Source organism: Cygnus olor, chromosome 2 (assembly GCF_009769625.2).
Source record: "Cygnus olor isolate bCygOlo1 chromosome 2, bCygOlo1.pri.v2, whole genome shotgun sequence".
NCBI lineage: Eukaryota > Metazoa > Chordata > Aves > Anseriformes > Anatidae > Cygnus > Cygnus olor.
In genome coordinates this window covers 19,430,857-19,454,766 of record NC_049170.1, presented here as the reverse complement: position 1 = coordinate 19,454,766, position 23,910 = coordinate 19,430,857, and the positions used below count along the sequence as shown (strand labels likewise).

General features: G+C 43.7%; 1 protein-coding gene across 2 annotated transcripts in view; it reads right to left on the bottom strand.

Moving 5' to 3' along the window:
* The window catches only part of PIP4K2A (phosphatidylinositol-5-phosphate 4-kinase type 2 alpha), a 108,816-nt gene extending 86,159 nt beyond the window's left edge, over positions 1-22,657 (bottom strand). Inside the window, exon 1 of one of the 2 annotated variants that reach the window (XM_040546749.1) lies at positions 22,299-22,657. In XM_040546749.1, the coding sequence (XP_040402683.1) occupies positions 22,299-22,439 (141 nt within the window). In that variant the 5' untranslated portion in view covers positions 22,440-22,657. The remainder of the gene's footprint in view (positions 1-22,298) is intronic. The other variant, XM_040546750.1, reaches the window with a different exon arrangement.
* Between the last annotated feature and the right edge of the window lie 1,253 nt (positions 22,658-23,910).

The following is a 23,910-nucleotide window of genomic DNA, read 5'->3' as shown; positions in this document are numbered from 1 at the left end:
AAAAAAGTTTAAGAAATAATACAGAAAATATACATAAATTATGAACTGGAGTAACAATAACTTGTCACTGACAAAGCAGATGTCCGTCACCTTGACAGTTTAAACTTCAGTGCTCTTCTTGCAATGTAGACAGCAACGAAGCCTAGAGCTTATCACAGTGATTTGTGATCAAAGATTAAAGATAGCTTATATTATCTAAAACCTCAAATTTGCAACTATCTTAAAACCATAGGAATAGCATCATGTTTAATAGATAAATTTTAGACAAACTTGAGATATGTAATGCAAAGGCACAAAATTCCATAAAAATTCTTCTGCATCCACCTTTTAAAGTGAAGCAAAACCATCAGAACAACAACCTTAAATTACTGGACTTTCAAAGACATGACCCCCAGGTGTCCCTAGCAGCCCTGTCTGAGATATAGCACAAGGTCACAGTGCAACAACAGCACAACATGAGCAGATGCTTTGCAACTGAAAGCCCACCCAGCCCAGTCTTCTCCATGACAGCACCTACAAATAAATACCCCGGAGAACAGTATAAGAAGTGAACACACATGAAATTTTCCCTGGCTTCCACATAGCACAGAATGTAGTTTCTATTTAGCAGGACTCAATGTGTTAGTTTTATAAAAACTCATCCACTATGACCCATGTAAAGTTTTAGCATCCACAATATGCTTTAGCAACGAGTTTGACTCCTTGCTGCAAGAACCACCACTTATTTGCAATTTGAACCTGGCTTCCATATCTTGCATGGCAAAAGGCAGAAGTTGCTTCTTACCCAATCCTTAGCTTAACTCTTGATTTTTAAGACTTATTACATATCCATCAGTCATCTTTTTCCAGGCAAAAGAGTCTTGACTTATTAGAGAGGTTTTTTTTTCTACAGAGCTGTTCCAAGTTCTTGACCATTGCTGTTGCCACCATCTGAGCTTTAAGCTCTACTATATTTCTTGGCAGGAGGAGAGGACTGTAGCATTCAGGATGTGGCTGCAAGCTGGATTTACACAGTGCCATGGCAACCTTGTCTGGTTTACTCTTTGTTCCTCTTCTAGTAATTCACAACAATTGCTTGTTGGATTCCCATCGCATGGTGGCATAACACCAAGATCTCACTTCTGAATGGTTATGGTCAGCTTTGATACAATCTTCATGTCCTATCTGTCTCCTTGTCACACTGAGAGATCTAGGTCGTATGAGCTGTCTAGTTATTTTCTTCATAAAGTGGTTTACTTTTTTTTCCACCTCCATTTTTTAATAGCATCTTTTTGAATGAGATAGACTTTGGTATTGTATTTGGTATTGTATTTGATGGTGTACACATTAGAAATGCTTAAATCTTTCTTTAAAAAAAAAATCAATGTAGTATACTCTCACCTACCATTTATTTAAGCCATTCTCTCTGATGACAAATGTATAGTAAGCACAACTGGTCCACAAGACTGTTGTGACACAAGCAGACACTTCCAGTGATCCTTAAATTATACACCTCAGCCCCTTTAAAAAAAGGGGTTAAAAAAAAAAAAACAGAGACAGAAGCATGGACTTGATTAAGTTAGATTTATGTCTGTTTCTCTCAAAAAAATTATAATATCTGGCAGCGATTTAAGTGGTAGCTGAACTTTTGTTGGCCAGCTCCTCCTCTCACTGCAAAAAACCAGCTTCCACAGAAGTAGTTTATATTGAATTTTAAAAAACCTTACCCCCCCCCCCCCCCCCCAGAAGCTTCATCATCTAGACAGTGCAGCAGTTCACTGAAAGTCAGTCCATTCAGAGACTGATGTACTCTAATAGGCAGGGTCCATGCAGATTTTTTGACAAACTACACAAACTCATTCACTAACAAACTCACCGTATTTTGTTTATAAACCCAAACTACTACCACAAAACAACTGCACAGCAGCAGCTTGCTACTTGTGAACTACTCTCAGCAGAGTGCCTTTAACACCAGCCACACATACTGCACCAGTAACTCCAGGTACAGAAGGCTACAAAAGGGTTTATATAGAAAAAAGATTAATCTGGGAAACACGTTTTCAAATGAGATGATGTGTAAAAACAGTACATTTATGCTCACAGACGTGATTAGTTGCAATCACTAGCATTACCCATGTATCTCACTGCTATATCACATTTATGTTGCTTACAGATGGGCTAACTACATGTCTTTTCACATACTGGTACATTACACTTGTGGGATAAGCTATAGAAACACCACCATCTGTTCTCATTTACTGACTTGGATCTATAGCAGTATAGGAGTTTAGGGACAAGGGGAGATGGAATCCCTTTGCAGGGAAGTGAAGGGATTCATCTGGAAGAGCATACAGGTAGGTTAGCAGTTCAGAAACACTGGGTGCTGCACTCCAGTGTGCAACAAAGAGGAACAGGTCAGGTTTTACGTTAATCCCATCGGTTGCTCCCTAGGCAAGCAATCAAGCCACCTATTTTCATTAAAGATGCCACTTGCCAACGCTTGGCTCCCCAGCAGAAGCAGAGCCTGGACAGGAACAAAGTCACTGAGGATCTGTCCTCATGTACAGAGTTTCACAGATAGAAAGTATGTGGCTTGGGGGTGGGGAGGCTGCAGTCAAGCTCTTGCTTGTTTTCTGCCTTCGGGAAAAGTTCCTGCATAGCCAGAAGAGCTTTAAAGTACAATTAAAGATTTCTGAGAAATGCAGTGAAAAAGCAGGTGAACAGAGCCGTTCTCTCCCACCTTCTGAAACGGAGACGTGAAAAATACCTCCATCACCCTTTCTGAGAACTGCCGCGTCTGAACACCAGTTAGAAACAAAAAACAACACACATACAATACCACAGGAAACAAAAAAAGCCCCGCAGGCTGCAACACAGCATGCAGACATCTGAGCTCGTGCTAAACCAACAGCTTGCACTAGAAGCTGTCAGTGCGCAGCACCTCAAGCTTAGGTGAGCTGCTTCCATTAACCACCATGCCCAGCACACTGCAGTTCCCAAGACCCAGATCAGCTCTCTGCCACTATGAGAATCTCATTTTCCTTCCAAGATCAGTCTAGCTCTTAAAGTCATTCCTACCACTGATCAGTGCCACACATCCCAAAAGGGCAGCACTGTTCTTTATTTTGCAGCCATGCATTCATTAGCCGAGCCTCAAACAGAGAAGACTCAGCATTGTACAACAGCAGGTAATTGGTCTTTAAAAAAAAAAAAAAAGTCAATTCAGGATCCTGAGAAATATGAGAAAACATATGAGAAATCTGGGGGGAGCAGACTAAGATCATTTCCAGCAGACATTTGCCGCATTTAACTCTGAAGATCAGATTTATACAGATTTTGAACTGAAGCATTTCCTACAGGAATTAGTAACTGCTCATCTTTAACCTGATCCTTTAATATGGAGTGCTCCCCATACACAATTTTGCAGTTGAGGCCCACATGCACCTCGGGAACTTTTGCTAAGAACACTAAAATGGATTACTTGATAAGTTTGAAACAGTTACGTAAATCAGTAATTTAAAACAGCCTCATCTTGTTTACTTACAACTTAAGTTGAGGATATGCAAGTTATTTAACTATTTTGGTTTGGTCAGATACTTGCACTGAATGACTGGATGTGCATGACAGGAACTAAATGTAGTGGATATAGGTGGTGCACTTTATCACAATAAAAACTTTATCAAAAATAAAACATGCATTTTAACTCCTGAGAAACATTAGTTAAATCCACAATTTCAAAACCAGAAAAAATACCATCCTAACTATCAGATATACATTAAGAAGCTGTACTGGGTTATAAAGCACCAGATGACCCTAAATACACGCTTGCTGCTCCTTCACAACACCAGCTTGGCACAGAAGTGCTTTGTGCTATCCAGTCTATGACCTGCTGGGTTCTTCCGACACATCAAAATAGCTTTAAGGAGATGGGTCCTGCATTGACATATAGGAGAAATTCCCCTCTAAAAACTACACAGCAGCTACGTGCAGGAACAATTGTTCTTCCCACCCTGTATCAGGTATTTCTTCATATATATCATGCAACCACCTTGTAGCAACAACTTATTGTCACCTTTTGTATAGAGGCTCCTACAGGAGGAAGGAAAACTATAAAGTTACATTCAAACCAAAAAACGTGCACTGAGTAATAGTTAAAGACTGTGCATCAGTTCTTAAACAAAACAGATATAAATATGTAATGTCACGGAGTAAGTTATATACTTGCAATAGCTATAGAATTAATTTTCTCATCAGTTTCTAGAATACTTACTATAAGGATAGCACATTTCAGAACAGTGTCTTAGAGATTCAGAGTTTAAAGGCAGGGCACTGCTTTACCCACAGTGCACGAAAGATTTGCAAATACTCAAAACAAACATGATTTTTCAGTCTTCTCTCCCAAAAAAAAGTGTTTAAAATAAGATTTTTAATAATTGGCACATTTAATATACAAACAAAATGCATGCTTGGCTTCCAAGTACTCAATATTTCTTTAGTCTTTAAAACATACTGAAATAAACATATATATCATGCCCAGCACATCAGCATAACATAGTCACTTAGCAGTATGTTTTTCAGTGATGGAAAGAATGAAGCTCCCTAGTTTTACCTCCCTTAGCTTTAGCCTCCAGATAATTTTTCTAACCCCTCTGCACAATATACATTCCCATTACTTTAACAGCCAGGATGTTGTTTTGCACACAATAGCCTCCCGTCATTATACAGCCTTGATTCATCCCTTCAACATCAAAAATGCTGAGCAAAGACACAGGAGTCTTGTTTAAAGATGTGCTAAATATTGCTGCAGTCTTATCAGATACATGGTGAAGCTTACCATGAGCTGAGAAGCCTGGCTACACAAACACCTGCCTGTTCAACTACAACATTATTTGCAATCCAACTTGAAAATTAATTTTACTAACCAGCACAAGGTTCAAAAGAAAAATGCAATAATGAATCAGACCTTTTTAATGAATAAAAGAAGTCATGACTTAAAGATCAGACCTCTACAATAAGATATGGTAGCATATCTAATGGTGCACTAAGACACTGCAAATTTTATTGCAGAATTTGAGACTGATGGAATGACAAGGGCAGTTCAATGATGTTAGAAACGTCTCTATATAATACAGTGACATAACTGCAGTGACAATGCAATTATATACTAGTAACTGGGAAGCAAAAACTACTTAGCGAGGATTAAGAACCTAAATAACTTCTCAACTCATTCAGTTAGGCAACCTTTATTTCTTTTGAAGACACCTTATCTGAAGGCTTCTCAAACACTTGTCTTTACAAGAAGTTTACTGATGCACACCCATTCACTTGGTAAACACACAGTTACAGTTTGCATCAGTTGTCCAGAATATTTTCTGGGGAAAGCGTTATTTCACTTTTCTTGCTCCTGAATTCAATTAGACTGACTTCTTGACCTGACAATCCCTTAATGCAAGCAACTCCTAATACACTTCTACAGAGAAGAGCTGAACTAATCCCACATCCAGTCACCTGCTCCCATGATCACACCGGCACTCCTGCAAATACTACAGTAATCTACTTCCCTCCTTCTCCCAAGCTAGTTACAGCACCAAAGATACATAGATTTGTAAGTGTTTTAACAGGAATCCACTTGTATAGCTACCTTTATCTTTGATATCAGCCTAGCAAATCTTACATATTTATTCTTCAGGGTATGAAATTTGAGAAATTTTCAAATTTTTCTAAATTAAATGAAAAGAACCACCTCATTCTGTCACCTCGCTTTAATATGTTCTTCCCTACACCGACACATCCCGAAGCATGAAGGTTTGTCCTATCATTCCATTTCTTTGGACCAGGGAGGTGATCGTTCCCCTGTACTCTGCTCTGGTGAGGCCGCACCTCGAGTGCTGTGTTCAGCTTTGGGCCCCTCCCTACATGAAAGTCACTGAGGCCCTGAAACATGTCCAGAGAAGGGCTACGAAGCTGGTGAAGGGCCTGGAACACAAGTCCTGTGAAGAGCGGCTGAGGGAACTGGGGTTGTTTAGTCTGGAGAAGAGGAGGCCCAGGGGAGACCTCCTTGTACTTTGCAGTTACCACAAAGGAGGTTGCAGCAGGGTGGGAGTCAGTCTCTTCTCCCAAGCACGAATAGATACAAAAGGAAATGGCCTCAATGAGAGGTTTAATTTGGATATTAGGAAAGATTTATCCACTGACGGGGTTGTGCAGCATAGGAGCACACTGTCCAGTGGTTGAGTCACCATCCCTGAAGGTACTCAGATGTTTAGATGTGGTGCTTAGGGTCATGTATTTGTGGTAGACTTGGCAGTGCTAGGTTAATGGTTGCACTTGATGATCTTGGAGGTCTTTTCCAACCTAAATGATTCTGTGATTTGCAACCATTTCACCAATAGAAGAATGGACAGGCAGATAACTGATCCAGCAGGCCTGTGGCCAACCTAAAAGCCTGAAGCCTTGTCAAAGGCCCCATCCACTACACCACAATTCTGCTACAGTGGATTTTTTTGTTTAAATAGTTCATTACACCAGCAATAAAACAGACTTCATAACAAATGCAGCAATGTTTCTTGGGAGGATCTGAGGCTGCTGACAAATATTTTAAGGCTTTTGAAATGCCTAGGCATTTTTTTGTGTGTGTGTATGGAACCCTAGGAAGTGTAACGCGGTGGACTACATACTCACATAACACTGATGTTTCAGCCCTTATTGTGCTTGACATAGGGAAGAACTATGTCATGAGGATACCGGATACCTGATCATTTGAGTATTAAAACAGATTTTTAAATGAAATAATATTTAGAACATTCATTTTAACACATACAGAAATATGAAGACCGAGATTCAATGTCCATAGTTAAATTTAATCAAAATACACTATTAGCACCTGGAAATTTTCCAGGAGCCTTTTGTGTCCTTGGCCATCTGCCAAGACAGCTGATTACATTTTAAGTCTGCTGAAATTACAAGGATGTATTTGAATATGCCATTCTCCACTTTTGGTAAGGTATTTACAGTTTTGTTGTTGTACACATAAAAAGTAGCTAACAATATTTCATTTCCACTTTACAGACACAGCCAGACATACTTGGTTCACCTAGATTTCAGATATGTTTGGTTCATTTCATAAAGCAGCTACTGACCATTACACTTCCAAGTTTCTTCAGCCATAGGAAAGCAAGGAACCAGTGACAGCTTACATAAACAAACCATAGCTAGCACCAAGATTTGAATCCATGTATGAAACATGATCTATGGAGACAAAACTATAGTTCAAGCATTGGGCAGTGTTTTCTACAAGTATGCTAGAGCCAAGCATCAAAATTCCTGGTTCAAAAGCCTCACTCAATTTCACTGCTAAGCACGGTCAGGGCATGCAGCAACAGATAGCTCTTACAATAGCATTGTGCAGAAAATGCTGAAAAGGGGAGGAAGCATGGAAAGCAATCACAATAACAAAGTCTTTACAATACATCATCAAAATGAGCTAAGGTAGCTTGTCCGTGTCCCAAGAATACTGGGGAGTATTACACCTCCTAAGAATATCTGCATATGCATGCAGTCACAATTCTTTCTGGATACCTTCAGACAACAGTATTACTGATTTAAGATATCAGAGAATATCCAGGATACAAAATATTCTAAAGGTAGACAGCCATGACTCATATAGCTCTTATAAGAACAGTAGAAAATTAGCAGAAACAAACAAACAAAAAAACAACAACAAACAAACAAACAAAAAACAGCATCCTGGTCCTGAATACTTTAGAAGTATTCAATGCACAAGACTTATTCAGAGTTACTTCAGCTCAGAAGATTCCTCAGGCCCAAAGTAAGGCTTGCTGTCACTAAAAAAGGAAGAGCTAGAACACTTGCACAAGGCGGATGCATCATAACTCATGCACAGCCTGAAATCTGGTGTTGAAAGCACACTAACACCTTAAGTATTGCCAAGTATCAGACCTGACATATGGAAGCCTAAGAGAGTAAGAAATTGAAAATGCTCATTGTCAGACCAATTCATCATCAGAAGAACGACAAACTCAGAAGACTTTACCATACAACACAGTACTACAGAGTTCATTTTGTTCATCCACTGCTCTGGCTGCAGCTCCACGGCCGTCTATGCCAGCGCAAGCACTGGATCCAGAACTCCTACCCCCTGGCATTTGACGTGCCTTTTGTTGAGCTCAGTTAGTGGAGACTGACCTGAGCAGCAGCCAGCAGTTAGATCAGCTTAGGCTGTGGTTTTGCAGCCTTTTGCTTCATGGCTGAGCTGAATCACACAGCTTGCCACTTGGCAAGTGGGAGCAGCCTTCCTCCCCCTGCCCCCCTCTCCACTAACACCATTTTATAAGAAGGCAAGCTGGTCCAATCTGTGATCCCAGGAAAAGCAAGAAGAAAAAAAAAAAAAAAAAAAAAGCCAAACCCAGACTTTTTGCCAGATTAGTTTCTGGTCTTTTAGCAAGCTGAATTGATTTACTGGATGATCAGACAAATACTAGAGCCAGCATAAACTAAGCAGGAGGCACTGGGCCTCCTGTTATTAAAACCAGATGCAGCTGGGAAGGGCTTGACCAGAATCATTCATCCCTTTACCTTATTCCACAGGTAGTGCTGCTGATCGGATGTGACTTGTACTGACTGGATGTGGTTTAGTACAAAGACTGCCTAAGAAAAGGCTAGCTACAAACAGCTCTCTCGGGAGAGAAGTCTCTTGAATTTGAAGCATGTCTTTTGTTGGAGTGGCAGAGAGAAGAGACTTAAGAGAGTCTCAAAAATACATCTTTGTTGTGTTGGACAGCAATAGATAAAGTTTTCAGTAAGCTAGTTACCTCTCATAAAGCACATGGTAATGCGTGGCAACTTCACAGAAAAATGTCATTTCAAGCAAAGTCCTCTTACATTTTTTGCCCATGTAAATATTACACACGCTTGCTTGAGACAACTATAATACCGCTATGAGATTTTTCAAGTACAATATGAGTGAGGTTAAAATCTCAAAGAACAAGGCTGAAGGGACACACGACCCTGAGCCAAGCACCTGCTCCCCTTGTGAGGGAGACAGACCAGACTGCAGCCACTCCTTGCAGCCCATGGGGCAATCCTGCCCCTGCCTTGGGCACTGCTACTTGCCAGACCCTACCAGAAATAATCACTTGTTTTCCTAAAAGTAACTCCTCCTTCCCAAAAGGTTTTTTCCTGTTGAATCATTTGAACAGCCAAGCTAACAGTAAGTTAAGGGTGAAAAAAAATAGGGCTAAGAGCAACAACTCATGCTGCTGGTAGGAGGTAAGAGTGAAGCAACATATCACAGCTGAACCACAAGTTAAAGTTACCCACTCCAAGACCCCTATATGCACTCAGATTCTCACAGCACACGTAGATGCAAGTTATTTGATCTGGCAAATTGCTCCTCGGCGTAAGCATAAACTGTCCTCACAGGAGGGATTTACTAAGACAGTCACAGACAGAAGGGGGGACAGGCACAGAAATGGAAGCAATGCACATTCAAAACTAGAAGGCAAGAGATCCTATAAGCATGGAGGAAGTATGTGATTTCTTTTCTGTACTGAAGACCTCCTTACATAATGTCAGGAAGGTGTCTCAGATCAGAGGACTAACTGATAAAATAGAAGCATTTTCCGATTTCTGAACAAGGATGCTGGTGAGCAGGCAAAGGTTTCTGAACTACTTGCTGCAAAAAAAAAGCCCACAGCATTAAATGCCAAATTCTAAAATGGACGAAGTCTAACACATTAATTTCTAGGTTCAACAATAGCCTTAGGCTTGGTATTGGTGTCTCTCACTGGTACAAGCAGACGTGTTTCCAAGATCCAAAAAAAGTTACTATGGATTTGGACTGTCTGTACTCCAATTTAAAAATAAGAGACTGCACCTCCATTTCCTCAACACTTTAGTTTGGTTGGCATTTGCAGCGAAGAAAAAAACCTTCTGCAGAAAGGAGTAACACAGCCCAACTCTCAGCATGTTCTCCCACCCACTAATTGCTACCACCAGCGCTTAAAAAGGCCACGAGGAGAATTAAGTAATTTTGGTAGTTATTTTAGATTAAAGCAACTCACATCACATCCTTGTCCTCCCTGCTCCCCCCCCCCAAAGTCAATTTTCCATGGGGCACCGCTGAGGTGACAGCGCTGGGTTTTAGCTGGTACTACCCCTTTCCTCTCACTTTGTCTCACCAGGACTACAAAACCATGCCTTTACTGCACATCTCAGCCAGAAATTGGAGAAGCACGACTGTCCCAAAACACAAGGCCCCAAATGCAGCTCCTCCACCCTAGGTTATGCCCCCTTCCCAACAAGGACAGGGGAGATGCAGTGCCAGCTTTAAGCAGCTGGAAGTTTCTTGGAGCAAAGTGATTGCACTGCAGCTTTACTGGCTTCAAGTTAGTTATTTTGTGCTTCCTGAACTTAAGCACTCCTTGGAGGAAAAAAAAGGTAAATAATTGAAGCAGTTCATTAGTAAATCACCATGCAAACTTAACAAGATTAATTAAATGCCTTCAGTTTCACAGTGCTGGAGTTAAATGACAAGGAAAATGTCACTGTTATGTAAATTGTTTATATTCACACAGGAAGTATTTTATATTTCCAATAAAGCAATGCAACTATTCTGCAATCATAGCCTGGATAGTTAAAGATGATTAACGATGCTGTGGAGAATTTGTATTGTTAGCTTAACTCAGCTTTGATGCAATCTTTAATCCAAAAACTCAAGACATCTACCTAAAGCATCTAATTAATCACCTCGTACACTTCAGAGTGGATTTCACTGCCCTGAACCCGAGCCAGCGTGACCTGCCTAGGTGGGGAGATCTCCACTGGGTTTGGTTGCTTATCTAGCACAGTGTCATCTAACACACCTTTCCTTTCCAGCACAGCTGCAGAGCTGCCTGCTCAGAGAGGGGCAAATATATGTAAATGGACTGGATCAAGGCTTCAGGAAACACTTCACAAAGTGGTAGGTTAATCAGGCAGAAAATCAGCTGTTCTGTCCTGGAAGTCATAGCAAAATTCAACAATACCAACCTTTTGACTAGTCCGTTTCTAAAAAAGAAGAAACAGAAAATTGCAAGCTGCCCTCAGTTATGCAGTGGCAGTGCTGTGACTCATAGCACATTGTTTATTTTATGCTTAAGGAGTCTAAAAGCCGAGCATTTCTGTTCCTGGTTTGTCAGGGTTGCTGTAAAAAAATAAATAAATCTCTGAAGCCTCAGTTGCGAAGAGCCACTGCAGTGACACAGCTCCCAAACCAGCTCTAGGCTGCTGTGTATGTCTGAAAACTTGCCCAATACTGGCAGTAGTTTTAAAAACATTCACGTCTCTTACAGAAGCCTGATCGAGAAGTTTGGCACAAATCTTACCAGCAGACTGTATGGCACAACTGCATCAACAGCTCTAGGGCAGGTTTAGCTTTCCTGAACGCATTTCAGCAAGCAAGAGACCATTTTCATCAACTAAGTATATAAGGTTACAGCCTATATATAACTAACCTATATGGTTACAGCCTGTACAACTTTAAATAAAACATTTGGCACATCAAGCACACAAGGAGAGGGAAAAAAATGACTACCTGGGCAAATGCCATCAGCCCACATTTGAGCCTGGTAAGAAAAATGGGGTGCACCAGAAGCACAGCACAAAGCTCTGGATATTCGCTGCGGTTCCTGGAAAGTGAGATACAATATCAAGCTTCATTCTGAGGCAAACTTTGTCTTTCTGTTCAGTGAAATGCGATTATAAAAATGGGAAAGTTTTCATCAGCATTTCATAAATACATGAGTTAGCAGAGAAATAGTGGAGGAAGTTTGTGTCAGGAGACTTGCATGCTTGGGATGTGGGTATTATGGACTAATCAGCCTCTAATGAGTGTGTCAATCCCAACACAAATAAAATGCAGAATAGAAAGCTGTGGGAGAAGGCAGCTGTGGCAGTATCTTGATCATAGAGTCCATCTTCTGTAGAATCTCTACCTAGCCTTCAAAGTTCACATTGTTATTTATGGAATACCTGAACAGACTTTTTAGAAGTCCAGAAATATGTTTTTGGACAAGTAAATTGCAGAGCTACAGTAAGGTTTTTCCCCTTTCCCTAATTTCTGTTTACAGGCCCAGCTCACTTTAACAGTTTAGATGACTTTTTTCATAAGAGTCAAACAAGACTTCCATTTCTAACAGAATGTTTTCCCTCTTTACTTGTTAGGATTAGATCCTTGGTATTATTTCCTTACACACTTTGCCTGATTACCAGTGCTGTTCTTGGGATGGCAAGGTTCTTGAGGGATCTTTACAATAGCACATGCAAAACTCTTAAAGCTTTCTCCAAAGTATTTGGAGAATGAAGCTTCCAAGACTTCAACATACTTTGAGAAATGGACATAAAAAAAATTAAGTCAGGGTTCAATTCTTTAGTCTATCAAATAGAAGAGAAGACCAAACAGCTGGCAGGAATCTGACAAGCCAATTCTGAGCTCAGACAAACTTGTCAGCTAGGAAGGTAATGGTAAATAACGGAGAACGTGTAGCTTGATGCTTTACTAACTCAGTCCTGTTACTTGTTCCACCTACCCGAAGGTGTAGTATTAAACTTCTTCCAAGTGACCAACTAGCATCAGCATTTGAATTGGTTTTCAGCAACAGGTAAAGAAAAGCAGGAAAGGTGTTGCAGTGAAAAAAACTTGTCCAGGTGAGTACTTATACAACTTTCATCTTGAAAAATATGCAACCAAATCTATATCCTTCCTTTAAATAGCCTATGTTGGTATTTTTGTGCTTGCCATGTCAGAAACGAATTAGATTAATCTCCCAAGTTAATTCTTTTCAAATAATTTGATCTGCAAATCCACCATATCTATTAAACACAGGTGACTGCTGTACCTGGGGGGCAAAAAAGTGGCAGAAAAGGAAAAAAATCCTTCCTATTCCCACCAGGAAAAAAGGCGTGGAGTACTCCAAGATTCAAGATTCTGATACTGTTTTGCTTTGACATGCAGCAGTGGAGCACTGAAGAGGGAAGAGTGCAGGACTCCGCTAGCCGAGAGACATCTGAACCCTATCAACATCCCCAAGCCAACACAGCCTGAGGGCATAGCTCATTCCAATGAAATAACCAGCTACAACTGCCTGCAGCTGTAGGTAGGAAAGAGAAAGCAGCATTGTTGAATCAGCTGAAGACCGAAATAACAGCTGGGGAAACTGCTACATCAGGAACTCAGGCACCTATAGGAATGGGCAAAGGCTTCTGAGAACAGGGGTCACGAGGCTTTGTGTGTGCGTTAACATACCAAGATTTTGTTCCTGTAAATTATTTTTCCCCCCAGTTTATAGAAGACAAGTGGTAATATCCAGAAAGTGTTTTTTTTGTTTTGTTTTGTTAATTTGGTCCTGCCCACTGTGCAAGAGCAGCAGGCTGGCTTGCTTACCACAGACTGCAAGTGCAGCATGAGTCAGACCAAAAACTCACCGATTCGATCATTCTGCTTAGGCCCAGAAAGCACAGCTAGGCCAGAGAATCTCTTCAGCTCTCCCCCAGCCTTACCGTCATGAGAGGGGTAAAAAGCAGCGAGCATCAGGAGCAGCAAGCCCCATCCACAGGAGCCACCAGCTGCTGCCCCTCGGCCCCGTGAGTCATCTCTTCGGCCTCCATGGGAAGTCTGTGGTGGCTGAGGAGGAGGAGGCCGGGTATGGGCTTTTCCAGTGAAGTCAGCGTGTTTTTGGCTGCTATCTTTCCCAGAAACACGACCAAGTCTTTTGAATAGCCAACTGAGAATAGGTTTAATAAGTACTTCCTCTCAGAAGCCTTACCGTAAAAATTTAATTTCAAGTGCAAGCTTTTAAATGCTGTCACTTCTTGTACCAGACAGTCTATACATCTTACACATCGAGAACTGATTTGCATACCATCTTAAAAACTGAAGTTGTACATCTTTACATAGGCTTCTTAAGCAAGTCTGGAATAGATGACATGATTTTCTTTCACAATTGGGAAAGGCACAGAAAACCCCTAGAAACAGAACAGCACATGACAAGCAGAAACTCCAGAGAAGGAATTTACCTGGACAGGATCTGAATGATTTTTTTTTTTTATCATTTGCAGAAGAAAAACCACACAATACTTCATGAAAAAGGGGATGTTTATTAATGAGTCATACATTTACAACCAATAGCCTGAACGCAAGCGTCTGTTCTGCTGTTCTCAAAACTATACAGAAGCCAAAAAGTAGCCTTGCTCACCATTAGGCACTTACAAAAAAGGAATTATTAGGACCACAACTTCAAAGTCTTTAAAAAAAGTCCCATTCCTCATCCAATTGCCCTCTCAGTTTTTGTTATTTTACAACTTGGTCTTTCAGAACTGGCTGAAGATTTAGATGAAAATACAGGAAGTTAGAAAGACTGAAGCAAGAAGCTTAGAATTTAGCAACCCTGCTTTTGTTATGCAAATCTACTGATTTTTGCTCAGCTACATGCAACTGTACTACGTCAGATTTGCACACTATGAAGTGCCCTGACAATTGCATGCCTAATGAACACTGAGCTCCTCTAGGAAGTTTTCTGTCATCATCATCCAGGACCCAGCCCACGAGCCCATGCTACAGCAGAATACCAATAAATCCCCTCTAACTACAGACAGCTTGCAGCATTGGGAGAGAAAAACAGTATGCAGAACAAACAGAAACACAGCCAGCAGCTAAACAATGTTTTGGTACCTAAATGATCTAGCAAGGATCTACGATGTGCTGGGCAACATGATCAAAGCAAGAACTCAACTCTGCAGAACAGCTTTGAGCCTACCTTGCACCAGGACATGCCTCCCGCAGACGAAGGGCACCACAGCATAATTACTAGTTTGGTAACAGAATTAGTGAGGCTTGGCACCAAGCTAATCAGATATTGCTCGGTTTCAGCTCTGTATAATAAAATTCTTATTAAGCTGTTTTCTTCTGACTGGTCTCACGTTAACCAAGTTGGATATTTTCCTCTCTCCCGTCCAGAAGAAGTCCCTGACTGCTATACCACAGGCTTGATATTCTACAGGAGAACCTTTAAGGCAGGACTCAAGAAATATTGTTTAGGTGGTCTTCCAAACGTTGTCGCTTACTTTTAAGAGCAACTTCAAAAGTTGCGGCCCATAGGAAGCCACTGCAACTCTTCTGAAGACATCCATCTTCTACCCGGATATGCAAACTAAAAGGTTAAATGTTTTAGCATCTTCCTCAAGGCCACGGTGGGAGAGATGACAGGAAACTGGCAGGTATAACAGACAGCTGTGCCTCGTACAAAATATGTGCCTATTTCAAAAGGTTAAAATAATTGGAAAGGCCTCTGTTCTAAGAGCTCTCATTTTTTATTTTTTTATTTTTACAAGGGGCAACAGTTCAACTCCAAATGTGAAATCAAACTGCTGACAGGAAGCCACTCATCAGCTGAAGAGCACAAACCAGAGCTAACACAGTCCCTCTAATTGTCCTAAGCAGCCATAAAAATGTACCTTGTAGCACATCATGCCAGCCTCTTCCCTCCCCTAAATTTTGCATCTCCCCAGAAGAAGTCACCACTGGATCAGTTTAGTACCAGAAAAAAGAGAGGAAACAAGCCCAGCAGCCCTCACTTTGGCTGGCTCGAGCGTTACAGAGGTTGTGGTGTGACTAACTTTATGCTAGTATAAACTGGCACTTCCCTACAAAGGGGCTGTTCTGCCCCACCTTCTCTACTTTTCCCCATTTTTGTGCTAGCACACCTGTCTGTGTGGCTGGATGAGGAACACCAGTGAGCTGCGGTACATCCAAAAATTCAGAGCATATTAATTCCGCTGGATTATTAGTTTGGGGCTGGGTAATTACTGATCAGGAAAAGCAGATACGGCTGAGCTTGTTAACCAGAAAGACTGGAATGGCAAAGACTCGACTGATAAGATGCAAACACAGAACAGCAGACCTGCAAGAGGTGGTACAGCACATAACTGCAGAGGGTCACTGGGAAAAGTGAGGTATAAAACCAGTTAGCACAGGTGGCAGCAAGGTGGTTCTGCAATCCCAGCCTCACCAAGCAGCTCCACAGGCTTTCTAATAATGCCTCAGAAAGAAATCTGCTTTTTCTCCTGTTTTTTCTTAGAATCTAAAAGGACCACGCATATACTCACGGCCACATTCACGATATTAAGGTTGCCTTAGGAACTTAAAATGCACTCAAAAGAGCTGGATTAGTCTAATTACCTTGTCTCAGTACACGAGGTGGTAGTTCACCAAGTCTGATGAAAAATAAGTACTCTAAAAGGTGTATGGCCGTATGTATTTGTACTGCAAGTGATTCAGACCTGCTCTTTGAAGATAAAGCTAATGTTTTCTTTTCAGTTTGTGAAATCCATCACTGCAGCATTCAGCTACTTCAAACAATTTTCACAACATCGCTATCAACCTATCTCAGCACAAAACTAATTAACTTATTGTAGAACCCAGGCTCTACAGGGAGATCATAAAACAGATGTTCACAGAGCAAGCCACATACCTGAAGTTACCATCCCAACAACTCAAAACCAGCCCATTTCACCACAGCGCCTGGCTGCAGTCCATGGAAGCTACCAAGGTTTGTTATTACCATCCCAGAGAGGCAGCAATTTTCTTAAAACTGGTGCAGCCCTTTTGCAAGGTAAGATGTGTTCCACTGTCAGTGAGAAGGGAAGAGAAGCCAGGAGCTGTTAAGACATCTAAATAGCAAGCATCAAGTGTAAGAAGCCAAAAAACATGGAAATAGGACCTAGGAGTAAATATAAATTAGTAAATTCGCACTGAGTCTGTTTTCCACAACAACACTCAATCACCTAGAGTTCAGAAGAAAATGAAGATGAATGCTTACTTCTTTCAACTCTTTAAAATGTCATCATTCAACAACAAAGACTAACCTTTCAACAAGTCAAGATACCTTTCAGCCAACATGCCTACAACTCTAATTGAGTGCTTAGGCAAGATTAAACTGAAGATCAATAAATAATAGGTAGTTCCATCTTACTCCAAGGGTCTGATGAAGCTGCATGACACATGGAGAGCCTATGGAAGTGAGAACGTCACGAGGCGTTCTCCCAGAAGAGCAGAGACCAGGATCATTCACCAGGAGAGGCATGATGGGGTGGGACAGTTATACTAAACAAAGCTTGTAATTCTAGAATAGGGCTCAAAAAAACCAACTACCAGTCTCTAGCCAACGGGCATAATGTGTCTGCATTATTGACCAAGGAGTTTTAAAATAATCCACTACAGAATTTCTTTTAAGGCATCTGGTGCAGGATACTCAAATAAGATGACAAAGTTGATTCCAAAAAACAAATTTACATTGCCTGTTCGCTTCGCTGAACGTTGTCCAGCCCTCCCTGCTGCGGTTAATGAAATTCAGTTTCAAAACCCTATAGGCAAAATAACCTAGCCTTTGCAGCACTGTATTTTGTAGAGGGGAAGAAACAGAAAAGTAGCTTTGCGACTGCTGTGAGATTTTTGTTCATAGCTCTTCCTGTCTCATCCCTAACAGAAGCTATTGTACATTTCCTTTCAATAGTTCAAAGAAGAACACCCACATGAGATATCACTCCCAATTTTATTTCATGTAAGAACATTTACTACCTTTATTCCAACCACAGTAAACATTTGCAATTTTTTTTTTTGTACTAGAGTGTGTCCACTGAGATGCAAAAGCATTATCAAGTGAATTTCTGCAGCAACACAGAGCTTGACACCCAAAAAAGAACCAAGTTTTCAGTAAATAGCTTTTCCTGTTCTACTTCCTTCTATATACAAACATCTGGGCTGAGTGCCCAGATAACTTTCAAAAATAGTTTTAATTGCTTTATTATCTGTTATGCTGTAATCAATGCTTTTTAATACGTTGTTGCTTCCTGCTTCTTCGAAAGAGCCTTCTCCCATGCAATCTACCACCATTGCCATTAAACAATTAATAAGGAGGGTTCTTCTCCAAGCTCACACTTACAACTCCGGAGTTCATTCTAAAACCAATAACTTGCATTTTACTTTGAAAAAGCCCTATTGGAGCACATTTGCAGTAGTGATGCTCTGCATTAACATAAACACTAGCAACACAGCTGACAATATAACTGATGAGCAGCCCTGCCCTTCTCAATTTCCCACCAGTCTGCTGTGCTGACAGCTGATGCCATGAATCAACACTATAGTTCCATATCCTCGGGGTTTAACTAGTCTCACTATCATTTAAAAGAACATAAAAATATGGACCCAGAAGTTATCAAGTCCTGTAACTTATGAACATGTACGGCTAGTAGTAGGTGCTGCCTTTTTTTTTTTTTTTAAGAAACTGATGACAAACATAAGCCAATAGTTTTTACTCCAGAGGGCTTAACCGAGCTTTAATTATTCTGTATTTCTGTAGAACTACAGAAGGTTTCCTAATGCGATCAAATATATCCCAGTATACACAAGGGGGAAAGCTGCATTTACTTGTCCCACTGGCTTTCTTCTCCCCACGTCTAACTACAGTGGTGAAGACACTGCACTGGCAGACAGGAGTTCCATAGTTTTCACCCCTTTTATTACGCTGTCCTTGTGTTGTTGTTCCACTTTTCTTAAAAAGATCAAGCCAGATTACAGCTGAGAGCGCAACAGTAGCATCAGGCTTCGCAATGCCTCATGTAACCAGCCGAAGGCGATTCTGGAGTTTATTATCTGTTGAATTCTTCACCCATAGGAAGTACACGCTTTCTGATGTACTCTGTAAATACACTGGAGGAGAAAAAAAAGGCATTTGATCCATGCATTCGTATTGTTTCACTCGCTCATCAGGCAGCAAATGCCACTGTGAAGTCAGGCACTGGTAAATTTTTAGATCAGCTTGTAATCATCCCGAAACAGATGGCGATTACAGATTCTAGGGGCTGAGGGCTTTTTTTTCCCCCTCTATAAACTCAACATTATGCTCAAGAACTTCATTAGGCATTCATTCTCTTCTGTGTTAACCATTAAATGCAGTCAGAAGCGAGGTCTCCAGCATTCCATTCTTTACCTCAAAATCAGTTACAAAAAAAATCCACTTCTGTGATCTTCTGTATTTGTGGGCAATACGTTGCGGAGGACCTAGGCCCAGTCCCCTACAAATTCCCAGCCTTCCTAACAAGCTTCCGACAGAAGCAGACAGCCAACACGGGAGAGAGCAGACTCACCATGACTGGGCCCGGACAACTGTAATATCCTGCAGAAAAAGCAAAATATGTACGCCTGCCTTCCATTTTTGGCACAGAATGAAAGAAGGGAAGCATGACTTCCCAAAGCACTGGACAAAAACTTACGTGCCACCTTCCTGCTCCCTCCCCTGGTTGCTGGACGTCTGCCAGTGGTGACAGTATGAAGGTGAGAACGTCATTTACTACGCCACTGGTAAATGAAATTTTCTTACAATTATACTAGTTAGAAATGTAGCTCTAAGTCATGTTAACTGCTGAGTTTAAACAACTGTTTCAGTAGTGCAGCCAGATTATCTTTGACACAACGTAAAAGACCAAGATAAGATCAATTCTTAATGATGCAGATGCCCGGAAGATCCGAGCACACCAACAATTAGCCTTTGATGCTACAACAGCCACCAGTATCACAATCGCACCTACGGACTGGGACAGGGTTGCTTTCCTTTTCACGTGGTGGAAAGTTTCATTCAACAGCATATTTCCGCACACCAAAAAGTGAATTTATTGCTCTGAATGCGAGCATATTTCCATGCTATTAAGATCTTTGGGTACTGTTTACATGTCGTTCTCTCCCACGTGCCCTTCTAAATCACTGAATTTGACTGCGTTCCCAATTAGGATTTTGCATTTGCTATCTCTCTACCTAAACAACAACCTGGGCCGCCAAAACAATTTTCTAACAGCTTGAGGAGGGAGGAGGTTTTCGCTTGTTTTAAGAGCCTTAGGTAACAGGCACCTCCCTGCAGGTTTTTTCCTGATTAGGAATTCACACACTCGCTATAAGCCCCATTGCTTTGTGATGCTGATGCACTACACCTCCCTTTTTAGAGACGTATTTCCTTTTAGGATAGGAGAGTTAAGAAAACATATCTTGTAACTTTCTCTTTATACAGTTCACCTTTACACATTCAATTTAAAATCCAAGGATCCCTCAAAACTCAGTTGTCACATTATAGCAGTACTCTGGGCCTACACTCCAAGTTGAAAAGCCTACAGGAAAGCCCATTTTTCACATTTTATCTTCACCAAGTGCTTCCTTCCAGTGTGTACCACATTCTGTCAGAAACATGGGAACTGCATCTCAGACACACCACTTCAATGCGTCCTTCCTCCCAAATCTGTTATAAGACACGGGGACTGTTACTGTCCCATTAATTGCTACGCACAGCAGTGGAAGCAGTCTTAAGTAAGAACATATTACTCATCTGAAAAATCTAAGCTTATTTAATTACTATCATCATAAACTATGAATTACGCTTATTTCCTAGACTAACCTTTTATTATGGGTTTCTGTTTGTTTTGTTAAGAAACATAAGTATCCTTAATTCCTGTTTCTAATGAACCCACATAGGTACTCTGTATTTTGTCTGCAAGAAATTCTTATTTGTGATAACAGAGCCTGCTCCAATCACACTAAAGACTCATTTTCACTTGTCAGACAAAGCCACGTCAGGCGGTACAAACCAACGGGGTGAGCATCTAACAGAGGATCCTGCAACGCTTTGATGCTACGTTCTTGGCTAAGAAGAGGTATTTAGATTTGGACACAAATTATTTCTCATACTCTAATTTAGAGGGATTTTCTTTCCATGGGGCCCAAAGTATTATTCGTGATTACGCCTTGCAGCAGGGTGAGGAACCAGAATATCCATAGCACACGGCAGATGCTCAAGCCCACAGCCATGCCTTCTCACAAACACAGGGATGCACTTCTCCAAGTTTACTGTATTCCCGAGCTTGCTCTTTGCGCCCACCCTCCCCAGCTAAAGGATTCCAATTTGCAGTTTTTAGCTTTACACGCACGAAGCGGTACGCCTCTATTGCTTCTTCCACTTGGCACAGCTACGCGCTCCCTGGTAGCACATGATGGTAGGAGTCATGTACACTATTGTGTTTGTCGCTATTTACTTTGCTATTAGGCACGGCACTGGAGAGGGCAGAGCCTCTGAAAGCACTGGTATTTCCAGAACAGACACGTGTAGCAACAACTACGGCCAGGTCTCTGCTCTTGCCCAGGGAGACCCCAGAAGTGCCTCACCCCACCACCACCAGCTTGCCTGCTTTCCTTGACACTGCCTGCCTCGGAGCGGTACAAAAAAATAGCCACTAGGAGCGAGAGAAACTCGCGCACGTAAGCCCAATTCTGGCAAGCGGCACGCTGCGCACTTCCACAATCAGAGGGCTTTTTGCTGAGCAGACAGCTGTCTAGTTCCTTATCGGTTCGTGATGTAGGGTGTCACTGCTTACAGCCGACCTAGGGACAGCTCAAAGCCCTTCATCACCAGCTCCTGCCGGCTCGCAGGGCCACCCTCAGGGGACCGTTCAGCCTCACCCCGCTTCCCTCCTGCCTTCCGTGCCTTGCTGGCACCCAGGGGTCCCCAGCACATCCCCACCACCCCTGTGGGACGCCCAGCTTCGTGCCCGAGCTATTAAACCATACACAAAGAAAACGACACAGGTTTGGATGTGCAGGAAACAAAGGGAAAACCGGCCTCACGCCACGGACCGCTCTGCTGCTACAAGGCTCGCAGCCTGATGTAAAGCCGCCCGCTGACCACCAGCGGCGAGCAGCACCTGGAAGCGGCGGCACTGCGCTAGGGAGGCAGCAGAAGTTTTCGGCCCAGCGGCCCCGACGGCTGATTTTTTTATTTTTTTATATTTTTTATTTTTTTGGTGATCTTTGGGTGCCGCGCTCGCGACCTGCCGCGGCGGCTATTTAAAGATGCAAAGCTGCGCCCTGAGCCCCGTAATGCCCGGCCATGTGACAGCCTCCTCGGCAGGCTGCTCCTTTTAAACGCCCAGCACCAGCACCGCCAGCACCACCCCCGATGCAAACCGCACAGGAGGCAGCCGTGAACTTGAGCAGCTCGGCTTTAAGAGCAGAGCTTTTTGGGGCTTTTTATCGCCTCCCCCCCCCCCGCCCCCCCCCCCGAAGGATAGAAGCAGGGGGCACCGCGGCACGTCCTCACAGCGCTGCGGGGGGGGGGGGGGGACACGACCCCACCCGGGGCCGGGGGGGGGGGGGCACGGCGGCCGTCCCTCCCGCCCTCCTCCTCCTCCTCCTCCTCCTCCTCCTCCTCTTTCTCCCCGCCGCTTACCGAGTGGTTGACCCCCCACATGAGGACGCTGAGCAGCGGGTCGCTGGCCCGGAACAACTTCACTTTCTGCGCCACGAAGTGCTTCTTCTTCGTCTTGGTTTTACTCGCCAGGGCGGGGGCGATGGTGCTGGGGGCCGCCATGGCGCGGCGGCGGCCGGCGGGAGGGGCGGGAGGGGAGGGAGGGAGGGAAGGAGGGATGGAGGAGGAGGAGGAGGAGGAGGAGGAGGAGAGGCGGCGGTGCTCAGCGCCGCGGCCGGGCGGGCGGCGGGGCGGGCAGGGTGCCGCGGGGCGCCGCGCGCATCCCGGCCTGCAGCCGCGCGCCGAAATGGCCCCGCTCGCGCGCCGCGGCCACGCCCCCTCTGCCCGCCCCCCGCCCCGCAGCGGGGGGGAAGGGGGGGGGGGGGGGGAAGCTGCCGCCGCCACCGCCCCCCCCCCCGTTCCAAGCCGGCGCGGGAGTTTCGGTTCCTGCCGCCGCAGCGCGCATGCCCCGCGGGCGCGCGCGCAGGAGTCATGGCGGCCGGGCGGCTGGCCGAGGGGAAGGGGAGAGAGGCTGGTCGGTGCCCTGAGGGGCAGGGGACCGCTCCCCCTGTGGTGAAGCGAACCCAGATCGCACCGAGACGGCTAAATACACGCCGCTCTGCGCGGTTCTCGTGTTCGCTCCCCCCCTCTCCCCTCCAAACAAACACACCTGAGGAGACACCTTGGGCAAGGGGACACTGACCGATGTCCTCCTTGGACAGGACGACATCGCCAGCCCTCTCCTGACCTAGCTCCTGCCCGCGAGCGGAGCTGTCACAGCCAGCATACAGCAAACACCGAGAAACAGCCTCCTGCAGGCACCACGCAGGGGTTTCACTGTGCTGTGAAGGCACTGCACTCCTGTAACATGCGCCTGCCCAATCGTACTCACAGCAAAAATGTTAAAAAGCGTTTAAAAAGTGTTTCTAAACTCCCTCTATGACCACAGAGGATGTGGTCAATGCTAGATGACATCCTACAAAGGCACATCTGCCCAACTCAGAAGTGTTGTACACAAAGTACACTTTCCTTCCTTGCACAATGGAAGTCCTCCTGGCAGCACTGCCCCTTCCCAAGGGCCAGCACATTCAGCACACTTAGGCTAAGCCACCCATTGACTTCCAAGGCACGCAGAGGGATGTGCCCATTGCAGGTCCCACTTTGTGCATTGGCTGCTTGTTCAGCAAGGTCACCAGGTCCACGGGGAACAGCGATAGCATGGCTGCCCCGTGGGGTGGACAAACCAGGAGCCAAGGGTTGTCCCAGTTCAGGCAGCACCCTCACCAGTGGGGCCCAGTATGCAGCAGCAGTCCCAGAGAAGCCAGGTCCACCTGGGAAGGCTCAGCATAGGCACAAGGTCCATCCAGGAGGCCAGGCTAGAAGGAGCCAGAGGCTTGGAGGCAAGCTACCACTGGTATAGCCCCAAGGCATATCCAGAAGGCAAGACTAGAGACAGGCATACCTACAGCATAGCTCAGGCAAAAACCCAACCCCAGCTCATCCCTGAACTTAAATAGAGGTCCTCGGCAGAGGGTGGGGATGGACCTCCCAGGTGAGGCTGTTCAGGGCCGTTAAGGTCTATAGGTGCGCTCAT